This window comes from Dipodomys spectabilis, unplaced genomic scaffold (assembly GCF_019054845.1).
Source record: "Dipodomys spectabilis isolate Male_0828 unplaced genomic scaffold, ASM1905484v1 ptg000210l, whole genome shotgun sequence".
Taxonomy (NCBI): Eukaryota; Metazoa; Chordata; class Mammalia; order Rodentia; family Heteromyidae; genus Dipodomys; species Dipodomys spectabilis.
The window spans coordinates 3,103,156-3,128,316 of NW_024870887.1; the positions used below are offsets into that span (position 1 = coordinate 3,103,156).

At 48.5% G+C, this 25,161-nt stretch overlaps 1 protein-coding gene, 1 long non-coding RNA gene and 1 pseudogene across 2 annotated transcripts; 2 read left to right on the forward strand and 1 right to left on the reverse strand.

Moving 5' to 3' along the window:
• Window positions 1-568: 568 nt before the first annotated feature.
• Slc35f6 (solute carrier family 35 member F6) lies at window positions 569-17,916 on the forward strand. Its single transcript, XM_042696780.1, has 6 exons — window positions 569-709; window positions 12,327-12,399; window positions 13,100-13,271; window positions 13,665-13,877; window positions 14,561-14,671; window positions 16,284-17,916. Exons 1-6 carry the CDS (start codon window positions 633-635, stop codon window positions 16,751-16,753), a joined length of 1,116 nt encoding a protein of 371 aa, XP_042552714.1. The 5' UTR covers window positions 569-632; the 3' UTR covers window positions 16,754-17,916.
• LOC122122546 lies at window positions 1,315-8,746 on the forward strand (annotated as a pseudogene).
• On the reverse strand, window positions 11,952-19,974 carry LOC122122535. The gene is made up of 3 exons (XR_006150165.1): window positions 19,734-19,974; window positions 12,728-12,732; window positions 11,952-11,964 (listed from the first exon to the last, which is right to left on the reverse strand). It is a non-coding gene; the product is annotated as an uncharacterized LOC122122535 (long non-coding RNA).
• Window positions 19,975-25,161: the final 5,187 nt, after the last annotated feature.

The following is a 25,161-nucleotide window of genomic DNA, read 5'->3' on the forward strand; positions in this document are numbered from 1 at the left end:
TGTAAAATTCCATTGTATATAGGTTCCACATCTTTTTGGATCCACTCATCAATTGTGGGGCATCTGGGCTGTTTTTATAGCTAGGGCGTTGTAAACAGTGAAGCAATGAACAGTCCAGGAGACTCTTCTAATTAAATCACCAGAAAGTGGGGCTGTGGCTCAAGGGATAGAGCGCCAGCCTTGAGTGAAAAAGCTGCAGGACAGCGCCCAGACCCTGAGTTCAAGCGCACGCGCGCGCGCACACACACACACACACACACACACACACACACACACACACACACACGTTCCATTACAAACGGGGAGGCCGGGGAGAGGGAATGTAGTTCAATGGCTTGTCTAACTTGTATGACTCCCGTGCGTCCAATCACCAGCACCTCAAAAAGCAAGAAGAGAACCCAGGGCGAGACCCACCAAAGCCGTGCCGCAAGCACGCTCCCGAACAGCCGAACGCCGGCCCACGCAGTGCGCGCCCTGGGGGCGGGGCGCCCGGGCGTGGGGCGGGGCTGCTCGGGTCACGTGAGTCACGGCCCGGAAGCTCTTGAAACAGAGACCCCGCCCTCGCCCCCTTCCCACCCGGATTGACCCTAGACAGAGTTTTGCGGACTCCCGCGGGCCGTGCATGGACCACCATGGCCTGGACCAAGTACCAGCTGTTCCTGGCCGGGCTCATGCTCATCACTGGCTCCATCAACACGCTGTCGGCCAAGTGAGTGTCCGGACGGGGCCGGAGGGAGCCCCGCGGGGCCCGCGGGCGCCCCTCCGCTCTGTTTTCTGGCTTCCCCGGGCTCGCCCGTTGGTGGGCTCTGTCTTGATTCTGTTTATGGACCACCCGAAGGGGTGCGAGGCCTCAGTTTCCTTCCCAGGGCGTGGGCATCCCGGCCGCTGTGGGGCCCAGCTGGCTGGGCCGAGTGATCAATGCACGAGACGTGGGGCGGCCCTGGAGAGGAGGGATTCGAATTACATTTTGATTCTTAGGTTGGGTTCTTAAAAAAAAGGTACTGGGAACTAAACCCAGGACCACTTGAGCTACGCCCTCAGCCGCCCCGCCTTATGTCATTGTTTTTAAGATTGAGTCTCAATAACTCTGGCCCTCAGAGCAGGGATTACAGGCATGCACCACCACGTCTGACTTTGGATGAATCAGATTGTCTGTATGGCTGAGACATGGAGGCAGGGAACAGAAAGGCCAGCTTGAAGGTGGCTTGTCACCAGCACCAGTGAGGATATTGAGCTGGGAAGGGACATGTTGAAAGCGGTATGAAGGAAGCTATGTGAGTCACTTGAAGAGTCCTTTGAACAGGGAATCCCACTATGTGGCTGCAGCTAGCAGATGAGGGAACCTGGAAGGTGTCAGTGGGGCAGGTAAAGTAGAGGCAGGCTGGAGTTTCAGTCTGGGAGAAGAGAAGGGTTCTTAACCCACACAGTGAGGACAAGTAAGTTCTTCAGCTCTGGGGCTTAGGAGTGACAATGAGGACACACCTTGTACAGTGAGCCAGCCTACTCAGGAGGCTGAGGCACTGGGCATAGCCTCCTTTCTGTCATTGTGTCTGTCTTTTGTTAGTTTCTCCAGCTCCACCTCTGCAGGGCTTTCCTTCCCTTTCCATTCACTATCAACAGCCCCAGCAGTGCCCAGAGACTGACCCTTGGTCAAACTGATTCCCAGTGCACGGACAGTGGACAGTGTCCTGTTCTGGCCAGGCCTCACTTCTGTCTGGGCCCTACCAGGCTTTAGTGTGGTAACATGTAACCTTTTGCACTGGGCCATAGGCATCCAGGTTGTTATTGTTTGTTTTGTTTTTGGTCAGTTGTGGAACTTGAACTCTGGGCCTAGATGCTGTCCCTGAGCTCTTCAGCTCAAGGCTAGTGCTCTACCACTTGAGCCACAGCACCACTTCTGGTTTTCTGGTGGTTAATTGAAGACAAAAGTCTCACATACTTTCCTGCCCAGGCTGTCTTTGAACTGCAATCCTCAGATTTCAGTCTCTTGAGTAGCTAGGATTACAGGTGTGAGCCGCCAACTTTGGGGTTATTTATTTATTTATTTTTATCCATCTCTGCACTTTGAGGAACTTACTTGCCAGCCTGCTGAGAGACAAGGCCATTTCTTACTCACATCTGAGACATATGTGTCTAGCATACTTGGTCAGTGATGTGAGGTGCTTCAAAGGAGCCTGGGAGACAGTATTCACCTCATCACATGGTTTTAAAGTATCTAGAATATATGGAAGAAAAAGAGGCAAAGTGACCAAGAGGAGGTTCCTGCCTTTGAGATGCTTAGAATCTCAGATGGAGGAAACAGATGTGTACAATGTCCACCATCCCCTGAAGGAAGGCACAGTCCTTGGCGCTCTGGGTATGGCTCTCCTGTCTTGCATTTCCCTCTGACTAGCTATGTCTTGTGGAGAGAACTGCTGGTCACCTGGAGGTTACTCTTTGTGCTGAGCCCTTGGTTATAAAGGAGTCCCTAACCAAGGGCCCTCATCTCAAGTCAGGATCTGAACTGATCTGAACTGGGTTCAGCTATCCAACAACCCAAGGCTTGGTTAAGCACTCAGGAGAGTGAGTAACTGTAAGTCTTCAGAGGTTGGTGTCTTCTGAGAGAGTCCAAATGGTCATTTAGTTCTGGGGTAAACGACTAATTCAGCTCTTTCCTTTAAAAACTCCAAACTGGAACTGAGGAACTCCTCAAATCCAGAAGGCACCAGATCAGACTATCTGTGAGTCAGGAAGGAGGCTCTCAGGTGAGAGGCCTAACCTTTGGTTCTGTCCTCTGCCCTATAGCCTAGTATGGGGCCTCTTGGAACCTCCCATCCTGACAGGCCCCAGAGTTGGATCCTAAACAATACTCTCAAGCCAAACGTAGGCCAAGCATGATAACATGTAATCCCATGTCTTCAGAAGGTGGATGCAGGAGAATTGAGAAGTTGAAGCCAGCCCAGGCAAAGCTGGTAAGACCCTATCTCAAAAACAAAACAAAAGCTGGGCGCTGGTAGCTCACGCCTGTAATCCTAGCTACTCAAGAGACTGAGATCTGAGGATTACGGTTCAAAGCCAGCCTGGGCAGGAAAGTCCATGAGACTCTTTATCTCCGATTAACCATTAGAAAGCTGGAAGTGGCACTGTGGCTCAAGAGGTAGAGCGCTCGCCTTGAGCTGAAGAGCTGAGGGACAGCACAAGTGCCCAAGCCCAGAGATCAAGCCCCACAACCAACCAAAAAAAAAAAAAGGGGGCTGGGAAGGTGGCTCAGTGGTAGAGCGCTTGCCTTGCATGCATGAGGCCCTAGGTTTGATTCCTCAGCACCACATAAGCAAAAAGAAAAAAAAGCTGGAAGTGGCGCTGTGGCTCAAGTGGTAGAGCGCTAGCCTTGAGTTGAAGAGCTGAGGGACAGTGCACATGCTCAGAGTTCAGGCCTCATGACCGGACCCCCCCCCCCCCAAAAAAAAAAGGACTAGGGGTGTGGCTTAAGTGCTTGCATAGCATGTGTTAAGGCCTTTCATTCAATCCTCCAGTACCATCAAAAGTGAAAATTAAAATATCCAGACTATGAGAAGGATGCTCTTAGAGAAAGAACACGGGCGAGCAACATAGACACCCTGATCTATGATTGGAAAGGCACTACTGGCCTGCAGTTTTCATCAGGTGTGGGACAGCATGTGATCACAGTTGGCATTGCAGCCAGAACCTAGAGAGCACCCAGTACCTAGAGAGCACCCAGTCTACCACATGCCAGGCTCTGCTCTGGCTACCTTCCGTGTGAACCCAGAATTGGCACAACCACCCAGCTAGGTAGACAAGTTCGTTTTCCCTGGATAAGTCAATTGAGTTATAAAAAGATTAAGTTCATTACCAAGTTCAACTCACCTACCAGGTGCTAGACATTCTATTTGAAACAACATAGCCTGACTCTAAATCCATGATTTATTTATTTGTTTATTTATTTATTTTGAGTCCGGTCGTGGGGCCTGAACTCTGGGCCTGGGTACTGTCCCTCAGCTCTTCAGCTCAAGGCTAGTGCTCTACCACTTGAGCCACAGCGCCACTTCTGGCTTTTTTTTCTTTTTGCTTATGTGGTGCTGAGGAATCGAACCCAGGGCCTCAGGCATGCAAGGCAAGCGCTCTACCACTGAGCCACCTTCCCAGCCCCCATGATTTATTTTTTTAAAGACCAGATCTTGCTATGTTTGAATACATGATCCTTCTGTTGACCCAGCCTCTTAAGTGCTGGCATTACCGGCATATGTGGCTCAAGCATATGTTCCTTATTTATTTTTTTATGGTGCTTGGGGCAAATCTAAGACCTCACTCATACTAGGCAAGTTTCTACCACAGTGCTACACCCCAAGTAGAATTCATGCTATCAAGTGCCAATGGGAAAGAGGCTAGGGGTTTCTCCAGTCATTTGGGGGCATCTGTTTATTTATGTACTTGTTTTTCCTTTGAGACAGGTTCTTACTATGTAGCCTAGGCTGGCTTTAAACTCACCATTCTCCTGAACCGTCATGTCCAACTTATGGGTATTTTATAACTGTTAGAAATAGAAATCATCCAGCCGGGCGCTGGTGGCTCACGCCTGTAATCCTAGCTACTCAGGAGGCTGAGATCTGAGGATCGCGGTTCAAAGCCAGCCCGGGCAGGAGAGACCGTGAGACTTCTATCTCCAATAAACCACCAGAAAACCGGAAGTGGCGCTGTAGCTCAAGTGGTAGAGCGCTCGCCTTGAGCTGAAGAGCTGAGGGACAGCGCCCAGGCCCAGAGTTCAAGCCCCACGACCGACAAAAAAAAAAAAAAAAAGAATTAGAAATCATCCAGTCTAATCCCCACAATTCACAGGGGAGGCTCCACAAGAAATTTATTTTGTGGCCCAGTTTGCTGATAAGGAGATGGGGGCTACTAGCAACCAAGTCTTGGGGACTATAGTCCCACCCTTTTTTAAGGACTGTAGCACCCCAAAGCCCTACCTCCTTTCATCTCCCCAATACTGTGTCCAGAAGGTGCCATGCTCCCCTCCAGTCCTCAGGGTGCTCTCCCCTTGAGTCTGTGCTTGGACCCGGGAATCTTGACATCAGCCTACTGATTTAGCCAGAATGCTCAGGCAGTGTCTTGACCAGCAGGAGTATAATGTAAGTCACCTTGGAGTCTCAGGAAGACTCAGAGCAGGGGATGAGGAAGGGTGTATGTGAGCATGTATTTGCTATGCTAGGACCACAGATCCACTCTCCTCTGCTTACTCAGCAGGTTATCGAAGGCTGTGGGGAGAGGGTCACATGCCCATGAGAAGAAAAGCTACCAGTCTGGGCTAGCCCTTTGCCACTGGCTGGGAAGTAGCTGCTTCTCTTTTCCATAGCTGTTGATCATCGACTTGAGACCTTTTTTTTCTGCCAGACTGATGCCAGACTTTCGGAGCCCCTCTCCTGAATCACATACCCTTCCTCATCCCTTGTCTGAGACCCCAGCATGACCACATCACACTTCTGGCCAGGGGGTTCTGCATTGGTGTGGGATTACGGAGATACCTAAGTTAGGTGCAACTCTCTTCTGACTTTATGCAGGCCATAGGGCCTTCTAGGCAATGGAGGGCATATAGGCCTGATTCCCCTTTATTCCTGGACCAGGGAGCCTGCCTGCTACCAGGCCTCTCTGTTAGAGAAGCTTTCACTGTCCTTTCCATGCCTCGTCCAACTTTTGCCCTTGGTACCTGCCCCCACCCTCAGGTTCCATGAACTGGTTTGCTTCAAAGAGGTTACAGGGCCAGCTGAAAGAAGGCTAAGGCAGTGCAGTAAAAGGGAAATAGCATGAGGCTTAGAAGCTGTGGGATGAGATGAGTCACCCGGCCTCTCTGAGCCTCAGTCTCTCCATCTGTAAAATAGGCATGATAATTTCGACACTGCCTTCTTCCCAGGCACTGTACAATGTGCTGAGGAGGATTTTCTCATCTGTGGAGATGAGAAAGATAATTGATATTTGTCCTCTCATAAGCTATAATAACTGCTAAACACCCCAGAATTGGAGAGACCTTGATCCTTCTAGATGCCTAGGCAAGAGAAAGAAGCTGACTCACTGGCTTGACTAGTTGGGGAAAGGAAATGCAGAGATGCAATAGGACGCATAGCGAAGCAGCCTAGATACATTAGCTACTTCCTCCATCTCTGCATCAGACCTGGGTCAAACATGGACACATACCACCCAGAATGCTGAGCTTTGAGTGTGGTTAGGGCCTGCTGGGGATGACTCACCACCCAGCAAGATTGTCTGCCTGCCTACACTCCAGGAATGTTGGAAGAAGCTAGCCTCTGCCAGCAGATAACTGTCATCTTGGGCTTCAGCCTGTCCCTCAGAATATGGAGTCTACAGAAAATGCCTCAGTAAGGCAGTAAGCAGAGTCTGGTGCAAGAAGGTGATAGGAAAAAGGCATGGAATGCTTGCTGTTCCTGGTGCCTAGCCCTGGTTGAGCACCTGATAAGCCCTAGCCCCTCAAACTAACCCCAGACCTGGGTTGGTCATTTGTCAAGGAGGTTCAGGAGATAATGGCTGATTTTTTTTTTTTCTTCTGGTTCTTCATTTTGTGGCTATGGACGTGCAAGGACAATAGCCACCTCTCTCTCAGCCAGCAGCGCGGGTTCTAGAGAATGAACATTTCTGGGCTGGCTCAGGAGCTTGCAGGCTGGGACAGAGTTGGGGCTACACTTACCCCAATACATGGAGAAGTGGCATCTGCTGCATGAGAAAAAAGGAAGAAGGCTCAAAAAAGAGTTCTGTCCTCCTGAATAGCTGCCCTGTCCCAGGTATTTTAGTACTGTTGTCTAAAAGTCAATATATACTATGTCACGTGCAGTGCAAGAATGAACTTGCCAGATACTCTGTTGCTTTTTTTTCTTCAATACTGGAGTTTGAACTGGGACTTTACTTCAGTTATTTTTCAAATAAGGTCTGGTATTTATGCCTAGGCTGACGTGGACCACAGTCCTATTTTCATTTTCTGCATAGCGAGGATGACAAGTACATGCCACCAATCCACATTTTTATTGGTTTAGGTGGGGTCTTGCAAACTTTTGCCTTGCCAGGCCTTCAGCTGCAGTTCTCCTAATCACTCTCTCCCATGTAGGGAGGAATAGAAGGGCGAACCACTATACCCAGCTTCTGCTGCTTTTCTGACCCCAGGGCTGCAGAGTGTTAAATGAATAGATCTAAGCAGCTATCTACACCCTGAACCTTGGAGTTCCCCTCTGAAATGGTGCATCTTTGAAGGCTTATCCAGGACAGCCCACAGGTTGTGTCCAACACAGACCAGGAACCAAGGCAGTACTCAGTGAAGAGTGTCTCTGAAGCATTGGCAAACACAAAGTGTGCCGTCCTGCATGGGTGTCATGGCTCTTCTCAAACAGAAGCTGAATTTTGATTCTTGGTTGTAAGACCCCAAGTCCTAACCCTGCACAGTGAACTAAAGCCTGATGCACATCCTGGGGTACCTGCAGGCCTGAGTGTCTCTCCCTGACAAGAAGAAATAACTGAGCAAGGTGTCCTTTCATGCTGATACCTAGTCCCCAAGTCTGCTGGGCTCTTAGATACAAAAAGATTGCATTTCCCTAGCGGGAAGGCAGCCAGCAAGGCCTGTCCCAACAGACCTGCATGGTGGGGAAAGCCAAAACACCTACCCCTTTGATGGGGCGAAGGGAGCGCAGCCGAGCTGGCAGTCATCTTCCTATGAAGTACCCCACCCTGAAGCAGAAACCCCCTTCTGACCCCCCCCAGCCAAGTCTCACCTCTGGCTCAACTTGCTCCCCATCAGGGGCACCTCAGACTCCTGAAGATGCAGCCTCTGGGCCTCAGCCCTTTTGCATTCCTGGGTGGGATCTGGCACTCTCATTTGCTCAACAAAAACGGTTCTGTAGTGGGCATTTCTTCCCAGACACCTGGTTTTCTTTTTCTTTTTTTGGGGGGGGGGGTCCGGTCGTGGGGCCTGAACTCTGGGCCTGGGCGCTGTCCCTCAGATCTTCAGCTCAAGGCTAGCACTCTACCACTTGAGCCACAGCGCTACTTCCGGCTTTTTTCTTTTTGCTTATGTGGTGCTGAGGAATTGAACCCAGGGCCTCAAGCATGCAAGGCAAGCGCTCTACCACTGAGCCACCTTCCCAGCCCCAGACACCTGGTTTTCTTGTGGAGACTCAGTTCCCCCACCGGCCGCTGAGACTGTCATGGCTGAGGTAGTTTCTGGCCAAGAAAGAGTTGGTTACCACCATCCCTAATTTCAATTTGGACAAAATCTACCTCACTGGCGTGGGGGGGGGGGAGGAACCTAGGACCATTCAACCCGGGCCTTCCCATGGACATGGCACTGTGGCTGGCTCTCAACCTAAAGTAGAGGCAGAAGCGCTGCATGCTGCCTCCAGCCTGGAATGATGTGAAAAGGTGCCAGAAGCTGAAGGATCATGAAGGAAAGGAGGAAACATTTGCCCACATGCCCAGCCCTTACTACATGGAGCTCACTAAACTCCTGTTGAATCACACTTCAGACAACCTCTCCAAAGCAGAGGCAATCCAGACCCTCCTCAAGGATCTGAGAGACCGATGCATGGCCAAGCTCTGGGTATCTGCTGACAGCTTTATGCAGCAGCAGGAGGCACACACCAAGCTGTATAACCTGACCTTGATGGAGGTTAACACTAGAGTGGCTTTCCTCATACAAGCACTCAGTCACATGTACAGGCTCCGCACAAACCTGCAGCCTTCAGAACATGACTTCTAGAAGCCTGGCACCTGCTGGCAGACTTGCTGGGTGATCTATGAGTGCTCAGGACTTGGAAAAGATACTCATGTTTCTGGAGTCCTGGAGACTTCTTTTTGTGATGCTAGGGAGCGAGTGGAAATATTTCCGGATATGTGAAGAACATGTAACGGTACAAAGAATTGATTTTTAATACTGGTTTGTGGTTAGTCCTCAAACTCAGCTCCTGAGTTCTCATTTCCCCAGGTAATTCTAGAAGCCAGCTTTTCCTTTGGGGTTCAGAAAAGTAAGTTCTCCTGGATGTCATATTGAATTCAGGAACAGATGCAGCAGGAGTGGTGAGTGCTAGGGCCCTTGTCCCTTCTTGATCCTCATTTCTTGGACTAAATGTAGATGTGCAGGTTGCTCACACAGAATGGCAGGTGAAGTAGCTGGTGATGTTGGCCTGATTAATGCGTATCTAATAAAAATGCAACCAGCCCTCGCTCTCCAAAAAAGGTTGGTTCATTATAGTCCCAGAGCCGGGACTGAGAGTATAGGACTGGCTGCTGAGCTCGCTCAAACCACAGTGAATGTGGAACCAGAATAGACCACAGCCATCAGCTGCACAGACAGTGGCCCAGGGTGAGTTTTGCTGTTGTCCTATTAGATCAGGAGAGACTTCTTGATCTGCCAGCCTGTGGTCTAGCTGTGACACCACAGTGATGGTATTAAAAAAAAACAAAAAACAGGCTTCTATTCCTGCCACACCCCCTAAAGAAGACAGGTCCTTGTCCCAAAGCTCCCAAGGGACTTTCCTGGACTGGGCAGCACCTCCCTTGTCCAGCCCTGCTAGTTCCTGTGTGACCATGGCTTTCTGGAGGCAGTAGGCCCCATGCCCTCCATAAAGTTTGACTCCTTCACTCTTCCTTCTCCCTTTTACTCCATTGACTCTTCCAGGGCCATCGCAAGGGAGTTTTTCTGCCAAGGAAGCCTGGGTTTGAAGCAGGCCTGCCTGGCAACCCATACTTGTTGACTAGGACCCCTATCCATGTCCCATGTCCTGTCCTGCCTGAAGACCCAAAGGCCAGAATGAGAGATCAGGCCCTGGAAATTAGAAGGTTATGTCCAGTAGTGTATGCCTTCTTTGCTCTGTTGGTACTAGGACTGGTTACTGCCTGGCACTCTGGCCTGTACAGGGGTCCAGAGTTCTGTCTGTGACCTAACTAGTCATGTCAGAACTTCTTTCCTTAATCCCATGCCCATTTACTTTAGGAGCTAGAGCTTGTTTCAGGTAAGACAGCAGCATGGGCAGTGTACCATCACATGGTTGCTCTAGCAAGACAGTCTATATTTTTTTGTTTTTCAGTAATGGGGTTTGAACTCAAGGCCTTCCATTGGTTCAGCTGGCTTTCTCAACTGGCACTCACCACTTGAGTCATGCCTCTAGCCCAGCTTTTTGCTGGTTATTTTGGAGACAGAAGCTCCTTGAATCCCTGGGCTGGCTTCAAGCCACATCTCTGGATCTCAGCCTCCTGAGTTTCTAGGATTACAGACATGAGCCACTGGCACCCAGCCCTGGCAAGACATTTCAAGGAGGCGTTTCACAAAGGAATGCCTTGGGCTGGGGTTATAGTGGTAGAGAGCCTGCCTAGGATACACAGGCCCTGGGTTCAATCCCCAACACTGGAAAAAAAAATCCAAAGTCTTGCACTTTAAACCCATCCACTGGCTGGTACAAGGTGCTATGGTAGGAGCAGGTCCTGGCCCAAAGCAAACAGCTCTAGATGTGTGTTGACGAGTCATCAGGTGACATGGCTAGTGCAGTAGAGCTGTGTGAGCTGACCCATGATGTCATTGCAAGGGAACCACCATTTTCTTGCCAGTGTCCAGGTCAAATCTCATCTGAGGCTCAGGTCTTGATCTTCTAGAGCATTTCCAGAAGTCAGCAGCCTGAAGAGCAAAAGACTAGCAAAAGCTGGGACCGTTTAGATAGGAACAAGAAGAATAATAAAGTCAGAAAATCTCCAAATGTCCAAAAGGTCTTTAAATGAAAAATTGTACTACAATTCTGGAGACAGAATAGTCAGCAAAAGTGAAATTAAGGAGAGGAGCTTTCATGCCAGGTAACAGATGATTTGGAATGACCAGTGGAGCTACGGGAAGTGGTGTGCTCTGAAGAGTTCTGGGCTGTGTGGGGCCCAGTGCTGCAGATCTGGCCATCTGCTGCAGTTGTCACTGGCCTGTTGCTTCATGACTGCAATGCATTGCCACTTGCTTTAAAGTTAGCATTAGAAGGACCTTGAGGGCCATTCAGGCTCTGAAAACAATCAGGTGGTCATCTCTGGCTCTAGAGATAATCAGAGGTTATCACGTGTGTGTGTGTGTGTGTGTGTGTGTCTGTGTGTCTGTGTGTCTGTGTGTCTGTGTGTGTCTGTGTGTGTCTGTGTGTGTGTGTGTGTGTGTGTCACAAAAAAAGGTGCTTAAACACAAGGCCAGCACTCTACCATTGAACCACAGCTCTACTTCTGGCTTTTTGCTAGTTGACTAGAGATAAGAATGTCATGGACTATTTTGTCCCAGCCGGCTTAAAACCACAATCAGATCTCAGCCTCCTGAGTCTCTGTGATTACAGGCATGAGCCACCAGCTCTGGGCTAGACCGGAAGCTTTTAATACTGGGCCATAGGTCCTTTTGGCAGGCTGATGTGACCTATGGTTCTTTTAGAGTAATTTTTTTAGAGTAATGTTTTTAAGTGTACAAATAAAAGACCAGAGATTTCAGAAGCCAATTAAGTTGAAACAAAGTTATCAAACATTTAAAAGTAAATTTGCTAGCTGGGCGCTGGTGGCTCATGCCTGTAATCCTAGCTACTCAGGAAGCTGAGATATGAGGATCACCGTTCAAAGCCAGCCTGGGCAGGAAAGTCCATGAGAATCTTATCTCCAATAAACCACTAGAAAACCAGAAGTCGCACTGTGGCTCAAGCGGTAGAGCACTCACCTTGAGCTAAAGAGCGCAGGGACAACTCCCAAGCCCAGAGTTCAAGCCCCATGACCAAAAAAAAATATTTGCTACCAGAAGTGCTGGTACATACCTATCTCTGAGAAACAGGAACACCACAAGTTCAAAGCCAGCCCAGTTACATTATGGAACCCTATCTCAAAAATAAAACAAGGAGCTAGAGTTGTGGCGCAAGTGAAGGCCAAGGGAAAACACGAGACTCAGAGTTTAAGCCCTAGGACCAGCATACACATACACTAAAAAAAGAAAACAGGGGCTGAGAAGGTGGCTCAGTGGTAGAGCGCTTGCCTTGCATGCATGAGGCCCTGGGTTCGATTCCTCAGCACCACATAAGAAAAAAGAAAAAAGCTGAAAGTGGCGCTGTGGCTCAAGTGGTAGAGCGCTAGCCTTGAACTGAAGAGCTGAGGGACAGCGCCTAGGCCCAGAGTTCAGGCCCCACGACCGGACCCAAAAAAGAAAGAAAACAGAACGTACTGATTCCACACCATAGGGACTGGACCTTCTGAGAAGGAACGGGGCGGGGCTTGGGCTCTAAAACCAGGCAAAAGAGAGTACCTGTTGTGTGCTGCCAGGCTGACCTTCCCTCTCTCTGATGCAGGTGGGCAGACAACTTCTCAGCAGAGGGCTGCGGAGGGAGCAAGGAGCACCCCTTCAAGCACCCCTTCCTCCAGGTACTGGCCTTGCTCTCCCACCTGTCTCCCAAAGCTCACACAGGGACCCTGACATTAGGCTGCTTTCTAGCTTAGGGATAGAGATGCTTTGATCCCAGAAAAACTGTCTGCCTTTCTCCCAGAACAGTCAAGGGATCTGAGAGTGCCCCTGGAAAAAGGCCATGGACACAGGGGAGGCCTGTCCACACAAGTCCTAGCTGGGACTCTGCCCCCACTAATCATAAGGCATGCAGAAAGTGCCAGCCCCAGCGGCAAAGGCCTGTTCTCCATCCACCTTGAGACCAGACCCCCAGCAGGATGGGGCAGATCCCATCAATAAAAGACACACTTTTACTGGACTGGAGTCTGCAAAAACAGATTTCCCCATCTGCCATCGCCTTCTTTGTAACCTTTCATGAGTCTTTGAACCTCTCTGAGCCTCAGTTTCTTCATGTGGACCACGGTGAGACGTTGGCCTGAATGGAGGTCTTCACACAGGGTCACACCCCCTTAGAGCTTCCACTGGAATGGTTTGGAGGCTTCTGGGCAGATCCAGGAGACTATCTGGGCTTCTACTGCAGCTCTGCTTTTGTGTGTTTAACATGTCAGGGTTCTGGGTGAGTTATGGTCTGAAGAAAGGTTTCATTAACAAACAGTACTGCTAAGGATGATCCCAGGATCCCTTCAGCATGGAATGCGGGCGGGCTTCTTGTGCCTGCAGGCTGTGGGCATGTTCCTGGGAGAGTTCTCCTGTCTCGCTGCCTTCTTCCTGCTCCGGTGCAGATCCACAGGGCAGTCAGACTCCAATGTGGACCTTCAGCAGCCCTTCAATTCCCTTATTTTCCTGCCCCCAGCCCTCTGTGACATGACGGGGACCAGCCTCATGTATGTGGGTAAGTAGCCAGCCAGGCTGAACAAGGCCCAATGAGGCCTAGGCATGAAAGGGCCACCATTGAAACCATCCCCCCACAGACACTGCACACACACACACACACACACACACACACACACACACACACACACACACACACGGCCTATGCATGAAAGGGCCACCATTGAAACCATCCCCCCACAGACACTGCACACACACACACACACACACACACACACACACACACACACACACACACACACACACACACACACACACACACACACACACACACACACACACACACACACACAGAGGTTTCCTGTGTGCTGGATTTGTCTTCGGTCCTGGAGGGCCCTCAGTAGCAGCCAGCCTTTGCCCTCCAGACCTAACTATCCTATCTCTCCTCTCCTAGCCCTGAACATGACCAGTGCCTCCAGCTTCCAGATGTTGCGAGGTGCTGTGATCATATTTACCGGCCTGTTTTCAGTGGCTTTCTTGGGCCGGAGGCTGGCACCAAGCCAGTGGCTGGGTATCTTGGCCACCATCGCAGGGCTAGTTGTCGTGGGCCTGGCTGACCTTCTGAGCAAGGACGACAGTCAGCACAAGCTCAGTGAAGTGATCACAGGTAGGTATCCCAGGCTGCTGTCCTGTCCTGTCCCCTCCCTAGGGATCTGATCTTGCCCAGATTTGTCCCACAGACTTAGACAACCTCTGCCCTACGTAGTACAGGATAAGGGCACACACCTGTTCTTAAAGGGATGGAGAAAGTAAGGGAGAGCAGAGAGGGGCATGATGGCCAAAGAAGAGGCACAGCGTGAGAGGAGTAGGTAAAGATTGGAAGGTCCAAGGAAGAGACTGTTTGGTGTTGTGATTCATAAATGTACATGCAAATTGCTGGTCTGGGTAAGAGACAGGAAGAACATTATGGAGCACTTGCCTCAGGCCTAGCCTCGAGCTCAGGTCTCTGTGTTCCCCATCACAGTAGCCTTCCCAAAGGAACCACTTTATAATGGGATGACTGCCCTTGGTCACTCAGTCAAGATTAAGCCAGAGATGTCTTGTTTTAAGCCTGCTGCTCTTTACACGACCTGCTTGGCCAGTTGTGCAGGTCTCCAGTCCAAAAAGGTCGCTAGACCTTCTGGAGCCTCCGCCTGCCCCTCAGGCCAGGGAGCCAGGGAATGGAATTGTAACTGCCATGTGGTATCCCAAAAAGTTATAAGCTGGCAGTTATTCTGTTCCTGGGGCCTTCCTGTCACCAACCCCTATTCATAGTGCAGCCCTGGTTTCACCTGAACCTCCTTTCCTCAGGGGACCTGTTGATCATCATGGCCCAGATCATCGTTGCCATCCAGATGGTGCTTGAGGAGAAGTTCATCTACAAACACAACGTGCACCCACTTCGGGCAGTGGGCACTGAAGGTACATCTTGTCACAGGGACCAAGGGCAGCAAGGGATGTGAACTGTATCAGCCACACACAGGGCAGGTACTAGCAGCCCTACTGGAAGCTAAACTGCCCAGTCCACACCTTCCTTTTCCCCCAGATAGGAGCTGACAGGTCCTGACAGCTGGTGGGTCAGGCTGGGGAAGGCAGCAGGCGGCAAGGGCCAGGCAGTACACTGGGCTTGGACCACTAACGTTCAAGTGATGTCTTCAAGTGATATCTTGAAAGTGATGTCAGAGCCACATTTCCAACAGGCAAGAATGGAGAGGAGGGACCTCAAAACAGAACCAAAAGCCTGGGGAGCAAAATAGAAATAATATAGAGTATAGGCTTGCTGTGGGGAAATAATGAGGAATGAAGTTTGATGGAGACCCTTAGGTAAGTAGACTTAAACTAGATAACAAGAGGAGCCAATGAAGGTTGTTACTAGGCAAGCAACCATCAAAATTTTGCTTGAAAAATAAAGGATTAGCAATATAGGTTATAGCTGTGCGCCAGAGTGGCCCAGAGACAAGCACCTGTTAATTAATTAATTGGAGATCACAGATTTTCCTGCCCGGGCTGGCTTTGAACTGTGGTCTTCAGATCTCAGCCTTCCGAGTTGCTAGGATTATAAGTGTGAGCACCAGGTTTTGGTGCTATTACTGGGATTTGAACTCTAGGCCACATGCTCTCCCTTGGCTTTTTTTGCAGCTTAATCAGAGATAAGAGTCTCTTAGAATTGTCCTCCCTGGCTGGCTTCCATCAAGCCTCATTTCTCAGATCTTAGCTTCCTGCATAACTAAGGTAATAGATATGATCCACCCATCCCTGGTTGCCATTCATTTTCTTCTTCTAGCACAACTGTGTGAAACAGTGTATTGACTTACATCCTAGCACAGACTTCTTATCTCAGACCAGCCATGTGCTGGACTAGAGAGCTGTTTTCCTACTTGGTGAAAACAATGCAGTGAGCTGGAACCAGCAGGGCTGTGGGGTTTTGGAGGTTTCTTTTTGCTTTTTCCTGAAAAGCACAGAATTTAAATGTGAGCAAGTATGGTACATTGTAAGGGTAACTGTTGTCTTGGGAGTGTATGCACGCTATACTAGGTCACAACCTAAAATGTATTGCCTACTTGTGGTCCAGTCAAAAGCTTCTAAGTCAGAAAGTGATGGCTCACGCCTTTAATCCTAGATACTCAGGAGGCTAAGACCTGAGGATCATGGTTCAAAGCCAGCCCAGGCAGACAAATGTGAGAGACTCTTAATCTCCAATTAAAAAAGAAAGTAATGAGCCACTTATGAAACTGGAGTTGTGGCCCAAGTGTAGAGAGCTAGCCTTCCATAAAAAACTAATAAGTGAGAGCACAAGGTCTTGTGTTCAAGCCCCAACACCAACAACAATAACAACAAAAAGCTTCTGGTTGAGGTAGAAAGAACAGTCAGAGTCCATTGCTCAGGCCCAAGGGTCCTGGAGAGGTAGAGGATGGATCCCAAGTAGACTGTAGATGCCAGTCAAGAGTAGCCTGAGGTCAAAGATGCTGGGCCTGTGGCTGTGCTGTGAGGAGGGGGGCGGGGTAGACGTTGACCAGCTTCTTCACTCCCCCAGGCTTCTTTGGCTTCGTGATCCTCTCCTTGTGCCTGGTCCCCATGTACTACATCCCTGCTGGCTCCTTCAGTGGAAACCCTCAAGGGACGCTGGAGGATGCTCTGGATGCCTTCTGCCAGGTGGGCCGGCAACCTCTAATCGCTGTGGCATTGCTGGGCAACATCAGCAGCATTGCCTTCTTCAACTTTGCCGGCATCAGCGTCACCAAGGAAATGAGCGCCACTACCCGCATGGTGCTGGACAGCTTGCGCACCGTGGTCATCTGGGCCGTGAGCCTGGCACTGGGCTGGGAGACCTTCCACCCACTGCAGATCCTCGGCTTCCTCATCCTCCTCACCGGCACTGCCCTCTACAATGGGCTGCACCGCCCACTGCTATCCTGCCTGTCCAGGGGCTGGCGCCCCACCCAAGAGGGTGAACATGAGAGACTGCTGGGTGACAGCCGGACTCCCATCAATGAAGCCAGCTGAGCCTCCCTTTGGGCCTCTGCTGCTCCTTCACCTGAAGACTGAGACCATGAGGACTGGTAGGCTTTAGTGCCCCGTCCCTGAGGCCTCACCCTGCTCCCGCTTACTGCCCTCCTCCCAGGGCAGCTGCTGTCAGAGAAGATAACACCCACGCCCTTTTTTGTCCCCAGAGACCACAGGTGTGGGACCCAGCCCCCACAAGCCTGTGCATAGTGACTCCCCTCAGCTCTACAATCCTAATATGTCTGAATCATAAACTAGACTGCCATGATAGATTATCTAGTTTATGAACCATAAGCTTCCAGAAGAAAAGCCATTGAATCAGTGTGCAGATTTAAACCAGAACTAACCACTGGTTGGTTTGTTTTTTCATTTTCAGTACCAGGACTTGAACTCAGGGGTCTTGTACTATTTCTGAGCTTCCTTACTCCTGGCTTGCACTACCACTTGAGCTAAGCTTCCAGTATGGCATCTTTTTGCAGGTTAATTGGAGATAGTCTCTTGAACTTTTCTGCCTGGGTTGGCTTCAAGCTGTGTTCTTCCAGGTCTTAGCCTCCTGAGTAGCTAGAATTTCAGGTATGAGGCACGGCACACGGCAGTCATTGTATTTTCTAAAACCTGGAAGATATTCCGTAAACCTGGCAGAAGACCTGGCTGTCCTCCCGGACTCCCCTGCAAACTCCATGTGTCTTCCATCTGTCTGCTCTGGAACATATGAGACCATACTATGGTCTGGACACCTTCCAATCCAGCATTCTGTGTGCCTCTGGTTGTGACCCGTGTGAGAAAAGAAGAGCAGCTCTGTAAGCCTCCCTCCTCATCCTCATAGTCTCATCCTCATTTGCAAGACCTCCCTGCCTGAGAGACTGTAAACGGAGTTCCAGGCATCCTGGAATCATCTTTCTATGAATCTCTCTCTCCTTTCTCCTCGTTCCGTTCTCTTCTCTCTTCTCTCTCCTCTTCACCTCTCTTCTCTTTCTGTCTTATGTTTTGAGACATGGTAGCCAGCTGGCTTCAAACTCATACCTCCTGCCTCCCCGCTGCTAGGATTACAAGCAAGCATTAAGATGACTGGCAGAACTTTTTGTTATGCATGTCCTGAGGCTTGAACTCGGGGCCTGGGCTCTATCCCTTACGTTTTTTCTCAAAGCTAGTGCTATCCCATGTGAGTCAAAGCTCCACTTCTAGCTTTTTGTTGTTGTTGTTGGTTAGTTGGAGATAAGAGTCTCATGAACTTTCTTGCCTGGACTGACTTTGAGCCACAATCCTCATCTCAGTCTCCTGAGCCACTGGCACCCAGCTGAACTTCTGTTGTTTTAAAGGTGAGAAGATAGACACAGAGTTACAGGTTGGTTGAAAAGAGGGGTCTGCTACGATCAGCTCTGGCTGAGGACCTGGAAGACCCTCCCAATCTAGGCAGCTTCATGACTGCTGGATGAGACCTAAAACACCTCTGGCTCCTGACTTCATAAAGCCTCCGGGATAATGGATTTGCCATCATTTTTTCACTTAAGAGTGACTCCAGCATCTTGGGCATTGGGTGAGGTGCTTTCTTTTTCCCATAATAGCTTCAGAGGTGGATGGAAAAAATAAGGCCTGGAGAAGGCTGCTCAGTGCCTTCCTCCTGGAGCTCAGGTTTGACTCATTCCAGACCTGGAGCCCCACCTACCATTTGGGCCTCTGGAATTTTCAGGATGTGTTTCTGTAGCTGGCTCTATGGCTTGTGCCCTCACCCTGATATGGAGAGGCGACATCTAGAATGGCAGGGCACTGGCAGCCTTAATTCCAGTTTTGCTCACTGGATTGATTGAGCAACAGCTCAGTCATAAGACACCTAATACTTTCCTTAAAGTAGAATGTGTGGGAAGGAGGCTTTTGAAAAGGGAGACCTCAGGTCGCATTTGATTCCAATGGGTTATTACAGGGTGTCAAGAGAGGGACCTCTCTACTCTACTAGAGTGCAAAAGAAAGGTAGGTATGGCAGTGCATGCTGGCAATCCCAGCAGTCAGGAGATTGAGGCAGGAGATGAGTTTGAGGCCAGCCTGGACCATATATTGAGAATCTGTCTAGAAACAAGAACCAGGCCAGGTGCTGGTGGCTCACACCTGTAATCCTAGCTACTCAGGAGGCTGAGATACGAGGATCATGATTCAAAGCCAGCCCAGGCAGGGAAGACCGGGAGACTCTTATCTATTATAAACCACCAGAAAACCAGAAGTGGCTCTGTGGCTGGCCTTGAGCTGAAGAGCTCAGGGACAGCACCCAAGCCCTACAACCAACAAAAAACAAAACACACACACACAAAAAAATGCCAAGTTGGGGGCTGGCAAGGTGGCTCAGTGGTAGAGCACTTGCCTTGCATACATGAGGCTCTGGGTTCAATTCCTCAGCACCACATAAGCAAAAAGAAAAAAGCCGGAAGTGGCGCTGTGGCTCAAATGGTAGAGCGCTAGCCTTGAGCTGAAGAGCTGAGGGACAGTGTCCAGGCCCAGAGTTCAGGCCCCACGACCGGACCCAAAAAAAAAACAACAACAACAAACGCCAAGAACCAGAAGGAAGTAATGGTCATTTGTGGAGCATGGTGGAGACAATGTGACAGTTGCCTTGCATAAAAATATTGTTTGTACTTTATTTTTTAAAGAAGAAATGAAAAGTTGGCAGTATTGGACTTCCTTGCTTCATTTCTTTTTTAATGGCAGAGGCACAAGAGGGCATGTGGGAGCATCATCTAAATGCATAAAGATTTCCTACTCCCCCACTCATTCAGATGAAGACCCTAGAGTGCAGAGAGTGGAAGGAATTTCTCCACAGTCACACAGCCAGTTACAGGCATAGCTAGATTTCCTTGCCCATTCCATTCCACCACGGATGCATAGACTCTACAGCCAGATGGTAGGTTCAAGTCCTGACTCACCTACTTCCTACGTGATTGACTACCTGGGGCCTTGTTTTCCTTATTTGTAAAACAGACATATGTGTTACCCTCAGGGTTGTTGAGAGGATTAGATGAGTTAATTCTATCTGAAGTACTTAGAAAAGAACATGTTAACTCTGATTAGCTCCATACTCTATACTGGAATATAGGATATATATGTGTATATGACATAAGTACATACATGTATATGGCACGTTTCCCCCAAACTGAAGAGGATAGGAGCCATACGTTAAGCCTCCACTCACCTCTGGTTCCTTTCAGAACAGGTGTTCAATGTACTCTCAACCAGTTGAATGCACGGGTTTTCATAGATAGCCTTATAAATTAGCTATCAACGTGCTTCCTCCCATTAAGTGCAGAGATTCTGGTTTTGAATTTTGCTGTAGTCACTAAGTATCACTTTAACTAGGAATACAGCTCTGTGGTGCAGTGAGCTAGCATCAGCAAGGCCCTGAGTTTGGTCCCCAGCACTGCAGATAGACAAACCAAAAAAGATCAAACAGGAAAAAGAGGGGCTGAGAAGGTGCCTTGCATGCCTGAGGCCCTGGGTTCTATTCCTCAGCACCACATAAGCAAAAAGAAAAAAGCGGAGAGTGGTGCTGTGGCTCAAGTAGTAGAGTGCTAGCCTTGAGCTGAAGAGCTGAGGGACAGTGCCCAGGCCCAGAATTCAGGCCCCACGACCGGACCCCCCCCCCCCCCCAAAAAAAACAAACAAAGCGAAACAAGAAAAAGCAGGAAAAAGAGGGCAGATGATCAACTAAAAATTCAATTGAGTGGGCCCAAGCCAACTGGAGGGCTAGAGCAGATGGAAGTTAGTTCCAAGCCTTAGACTAACCTGGAATTGTCCCCTGTGCTGGAATGTCAAGCCATATCTTACTGTCCCTGCTGTGTCAGATGCGTTATCATCCTCAAGGTGAAGGGGAGAATTTCTGTTGGTGGAATTCTTCATATACTCCTTGTTTTCTTGCTGTTAGCCTTAGTAGGGAGGCATCATCACCACCACCACTACCACCACCACCCCTCCCAGAACCCCAGCTCAGCTCCTTCAATCTGCTCCATCCAGTAAAATGTTGTGCCTACCTCCTCACTGTCTATGTCCTCCAGCTGCTGGCTTACCAACACACACATACACCACACCATACACCACACCCCAGCCTCTCTACTACTGTGACATCATTTCCACCCCCAATCATCCTGTCAATGGCTGTAGAAGAGTAAGGATCCCCAAGCCATCAAGGCTTACCAATGATGGCTGGCACCAGTGGCTCATGCCTGTAATCCTAGCTACTCAGGAGGCTGAGATCTAAGGATCGCAGTTCAAAGCCAGCCTGGTCAGGAAAGTCTGTGAGACTCATCTCCAGTTAACTACCAGATAACCGGAAGTAGCTCTGTAGCTCAAATGGTAGAGTGCTTGCCTTGAGCTGAAGAGCTCAGGGACAGCGCCTAGGCCCAGAGTTCAAGCCCCATGACTGATTAAAAAAAAAAAAAGACTTGCCAGTGATGAATCCAAAACATACCAAAGCAGCCCCCCCAAACTTCCTGTCACTCAGGTTTCAGAGGAAACATAGTTTCCCTTCTTAAGTTTTAAGAGAGAAATGAAAAATAGCAGGCAACAATAAACAGGAAATAAAGCTTTAAAAAAAAACAAACTCAAACCAGTTGCTGGTGGCTAATGCCTATAATCCTAGTTGCAGAGGAAGCTGAGATCTGAGGATCAAGGTTCAAAGCCAGCCCTGGGAGGAAAGTCCATGAGACTCTTCAATTAACCACCAAAAAACCCAGAAGTGGTGCTATAGCTCAAAGTGGTAGAGCACTAGCCTTGAGCAGAAGAGCTTAGGGATAGTGACCAGGCTGAGTTCAAGCCTCATGACTCACACACACACACAATGAAAGCCTAGCACTGGTGGCTCACACCTGTAATCCTAGCAACTCAGGCGGCTGATATCTGAAGATTGCTGTTGAAAGCCAGCCAGGAAAGTCTATGCGACTCATTTCCAATTAACCCCCAGAAAACTGGAAGTAGCACTGTGGCTCAAGTGGTAGAGTACTCCCCTTGAGCTGATAGCACCCAGGCCCATAGTTCAAGCCCCATGACAGACCCCTCCCCCTACAAAAAAAATGAGCTCAGGTTAACTGATAAGGGCATTTCCAAGAACATAACAGAAAAGGAAGAATGAAGATTCATAGAAGACTTCTATAATCATTAGGGGGAAATAGATGGGATTGTGGGAGGCTGGACAGAAGACAGCAAGCCAAAATGGGTATTGGTTAAAAGATAAAGGTAATGGAGATCAGAGAGAATAAGAATTCAGAGGGGGCAGTGCTTTCTTTAGCCCTGAGGGTGGCAGTCTGAGCAGTGATTGAATGGAAAGAATCTATTTTTCTTGTTCTTATCCAGCCTCTTCTGAATTCTGACACCTCGCATTATCATCCTCTTCTTCTAGGTCTCCTTAAGGGTTGTGTGTACAAAGCCAAGAGGCCACAGACATAGTGCCAGTACCAGCAATAAGTCATGGGGGAGAAGCAAGACAGAACAGAAAGCCATTCACTTCCCTATAGACAGCTCTGAAGAGACATGCCTGCAAACCACTGGCAGAAAGTAGGAGACTTCATTTTATGGCTTGCATGGAGCTAAAGTTACCACAAAATGTCCTCCAAAAATCCAGGGTCAGATGAGTTTCTGGAGCTCTGCTTGTCTTCAGGCCCAGAAAGCAAAAGAATTAATTGTCCTGACCATTTTCATCTCTCATTTCTCTGTCATTCATTTGCCAAGCAGAACAGAAATTGTGAACCATTGTCAAAGGCTGGCTGGGGAGCCAGGAGAAACATATTTACTAGGAAACATCTAGATTCTCCTGAGTCAGAAAGGACATTGCATTCAGCCAAGACAGCAGAGTGGGCTGCTAGGTCACCCAAGACAGAATCTATTTCCATTTTATGTTTCAATTTCTCTTCTTGTTTTCATTTTCATCTCTATGGGTATGGCCTTAAACACAGGTATGCCAAAGAATCTTACAAAGATCATGGATAAGCTAGGCATCGGTAGTTCATGCCCTGTACCCAGTTACTCAGAAGGCTGAGCTCTGAGGATAAAGGTTCAAAGCCAGCCTAGAGAAGAAAAGTTTGTGAGATTCTTATTTCCAATAAATTACTCCAAAAAAAAAAAAAAAAAGCCAGAAGTAAAGCTTTGGTTCAAATGGTAGAGCACTCACCTTGAACCAGAAAGCTCAGAGACAGTGCTAAGTCCCTAGGACAGGAACAAAAAAAAAAAAATCAAGGATGCTAGAATTGCACTAGAATTGCAGGTTCAGAGCCTGCAAGAAAACTCAGGTATGTTTCTTCTAAACTCTAATTTTGCTTTTCAAGAAGACCTGGGAATAGTTCCATCAGGACTTTGCTGAGGTCTCTCAGACCTGATGGCACAACAAACTAATCTTCCTTCTCTTTCTCCTATATTGGGCTATCCATTGCCCTAGGATCTATCATTTTCCATTCAAATCTTCTGGCACTCCAAGGAGGTTTAGTATTTTCCTTCAGCTTCCTCAACCCATTTAAAAATTTATTTCATTTAATTCGTAAAACAGGTTACCAATTCAACTGGATCAAAAATCAAAATTTAGCCTGGCACCAGTGGCCTACACCTCTAATCCTAGTCACTCATGAAGCTGAGATCTGCAGGATCACAGTTCAAAATCTGCCCAGACCAAAAAAAAAAAAAGTCTACTAAACTCCACCGCCAACATAAGATCCAAAAAGCCAGGCTAGAAGTTGTGGCTCAAGTGATAATGTACCTGCCAACCATGCAAGCTGAGGGAGCTCCAGGCCCTGAGTTCAAGCCTAGTACAATAAATAAATAATAGGAGGGCAGAAGATTTGTCTCCGTGTTAAAGTGATTGCCTAACATGCACCACACTGAAACAAAAGATAATACATAAAAATGTATACGTCCATAAACACTATTCCCTCCTCTGTCTCCATCCACCTACTACTTCATAGAGAGCCATTCCTATTCCTTATGAACTTCGGCTTCTTTTGCTATTTGTTTTTGAACAAAGGGCTGTCTAAAGTAGAATGAATTGATAGGGATTTCCTTTGCTCTTCTCACTGGGCAGCTCCTTTGAGTTAGAACCTTTGTGGTTCCTTTTGACTCTCTTAGCAGTGAGAATACTAGCTGTCAACCCGGTTAGCGGTGCAGTTTTACTGGTGACTGCTCCTACAATTGTCTTCTTGGATTCTTGTCTCACAAAGTGTACACACACAGAGGAAGTGTTAGTGTGATAAACTTTATTCAGAAGTATCTTGATAGAACATTTCACCTGATGTTCTCTAAATCAGCTGAGTCTGGGGAAGGGGGTTGGTTATACACAGGGCTGTTCTCTGATTGGTTGCCTCTATGCAGATGAGGCACAGTACAACAGACTAATCTTAACTTGGATGTGGCTTTTCCACTATTAGGTGTTTGGAATGTTACATTTATTGATCAGTTCCTTCAGTGCTTTTTGCTTGTGAATTCTCAATCAGGTCCATGCCCTGAATTGCCTCGCTCCAAGGTAATTAACTTGAGAAGCATGGAAGGATAGAAGCAGGATGTTTTGTTTCTTGTTGCAATTTCTTTTGAAACTATGTATCTTTTGCCATCCATTTCCAGGCCAAGATGTGCTCCAGGTGCCCTGGGCCCATAATAAACTCAATTTAATGGAAATTTTTATTTTTATTTATTTTTTTGCCTCATACATTTTAGTTCAAGCTTACCTAGGCTGTTTGAGCAGAACATCTTGGCTGGGAGGTGTAGGGAAAAGCTACTCACCTCTGGAGACCAAGAATCATAGAGTTTTGCCTTTTCTAACAAAGCTCAGCCCCCAAACCCTTCAAGGTGTGAATTCCTCAATTGATAAACATCAGGACAGAGAACTAATCACCTCCTGAAGCCCTCCCCCCCCCCCCCAAACATGAGAGCTTTGGGGAAAACATTTCAGATCCAAACCATTTTCTTTTTTTTTTTTTTTTGGTAGCAGCTGTACTATATTACATTCCCCTCAGCCCTGCACAATCCATTCCTTGAAATCACTGATTTTGTAACTAAGGATTTTCCTGATTACCGTACACGTTCAAGTAGAATATTTAGTAAATGTTCAGGTCAGTCCCCAGACATGACCTGAATCCATATTATTCTGTCTTTTTCTGTCTATGTGGTGCTGAGGAATCGAACCCAGGGCCTCATGCGTGAGGGGCGAGCACTCTACAACAGAGCCACCTTCCCAGCCCTCGGGGCAATTTCTTAAACCATACTTGACAGCATAATCCACAAGTTTCGTTAATGCCTACCCTCCCTGGGGTTTCTCTTTAGAACCCTCCATCCTGGCTGTTCCCACGCCCCTAATCGTCTGTAAACACTTAACAGATTCTAGAATATTTGTGGGTTGTCTTCGGGAGTGTAACATCCCCCTCCCCCAGGCCCTATATGGGTCTGTTTCC

Excerpts from the sequence above, each read along its gene's own strand:
- Slc35f6 (XM_042696780.1), top strand. The coding sequence starts at position 633 with ATGGCCTGGACCAAGTACCAGCTGTTCCTGGCCGGGCTCATGCTCATC. Across the intron at positions 12,400-13,099 it reads TCAAGCACCCCTTCCTCCAG|GCTGTGGGCATGTTCCTGGG; the intron begins GTACTGGCCTTG and ends TTGTGCCTGCAG. Across the intron at positions 14,672-16,283 it reads TCGGGCAGTGGGCACTGAAG|GCTTCTTTGGCTTCGTGATC; the intron begins GTACATCTTGTC and ends TCACTCCCCCAG.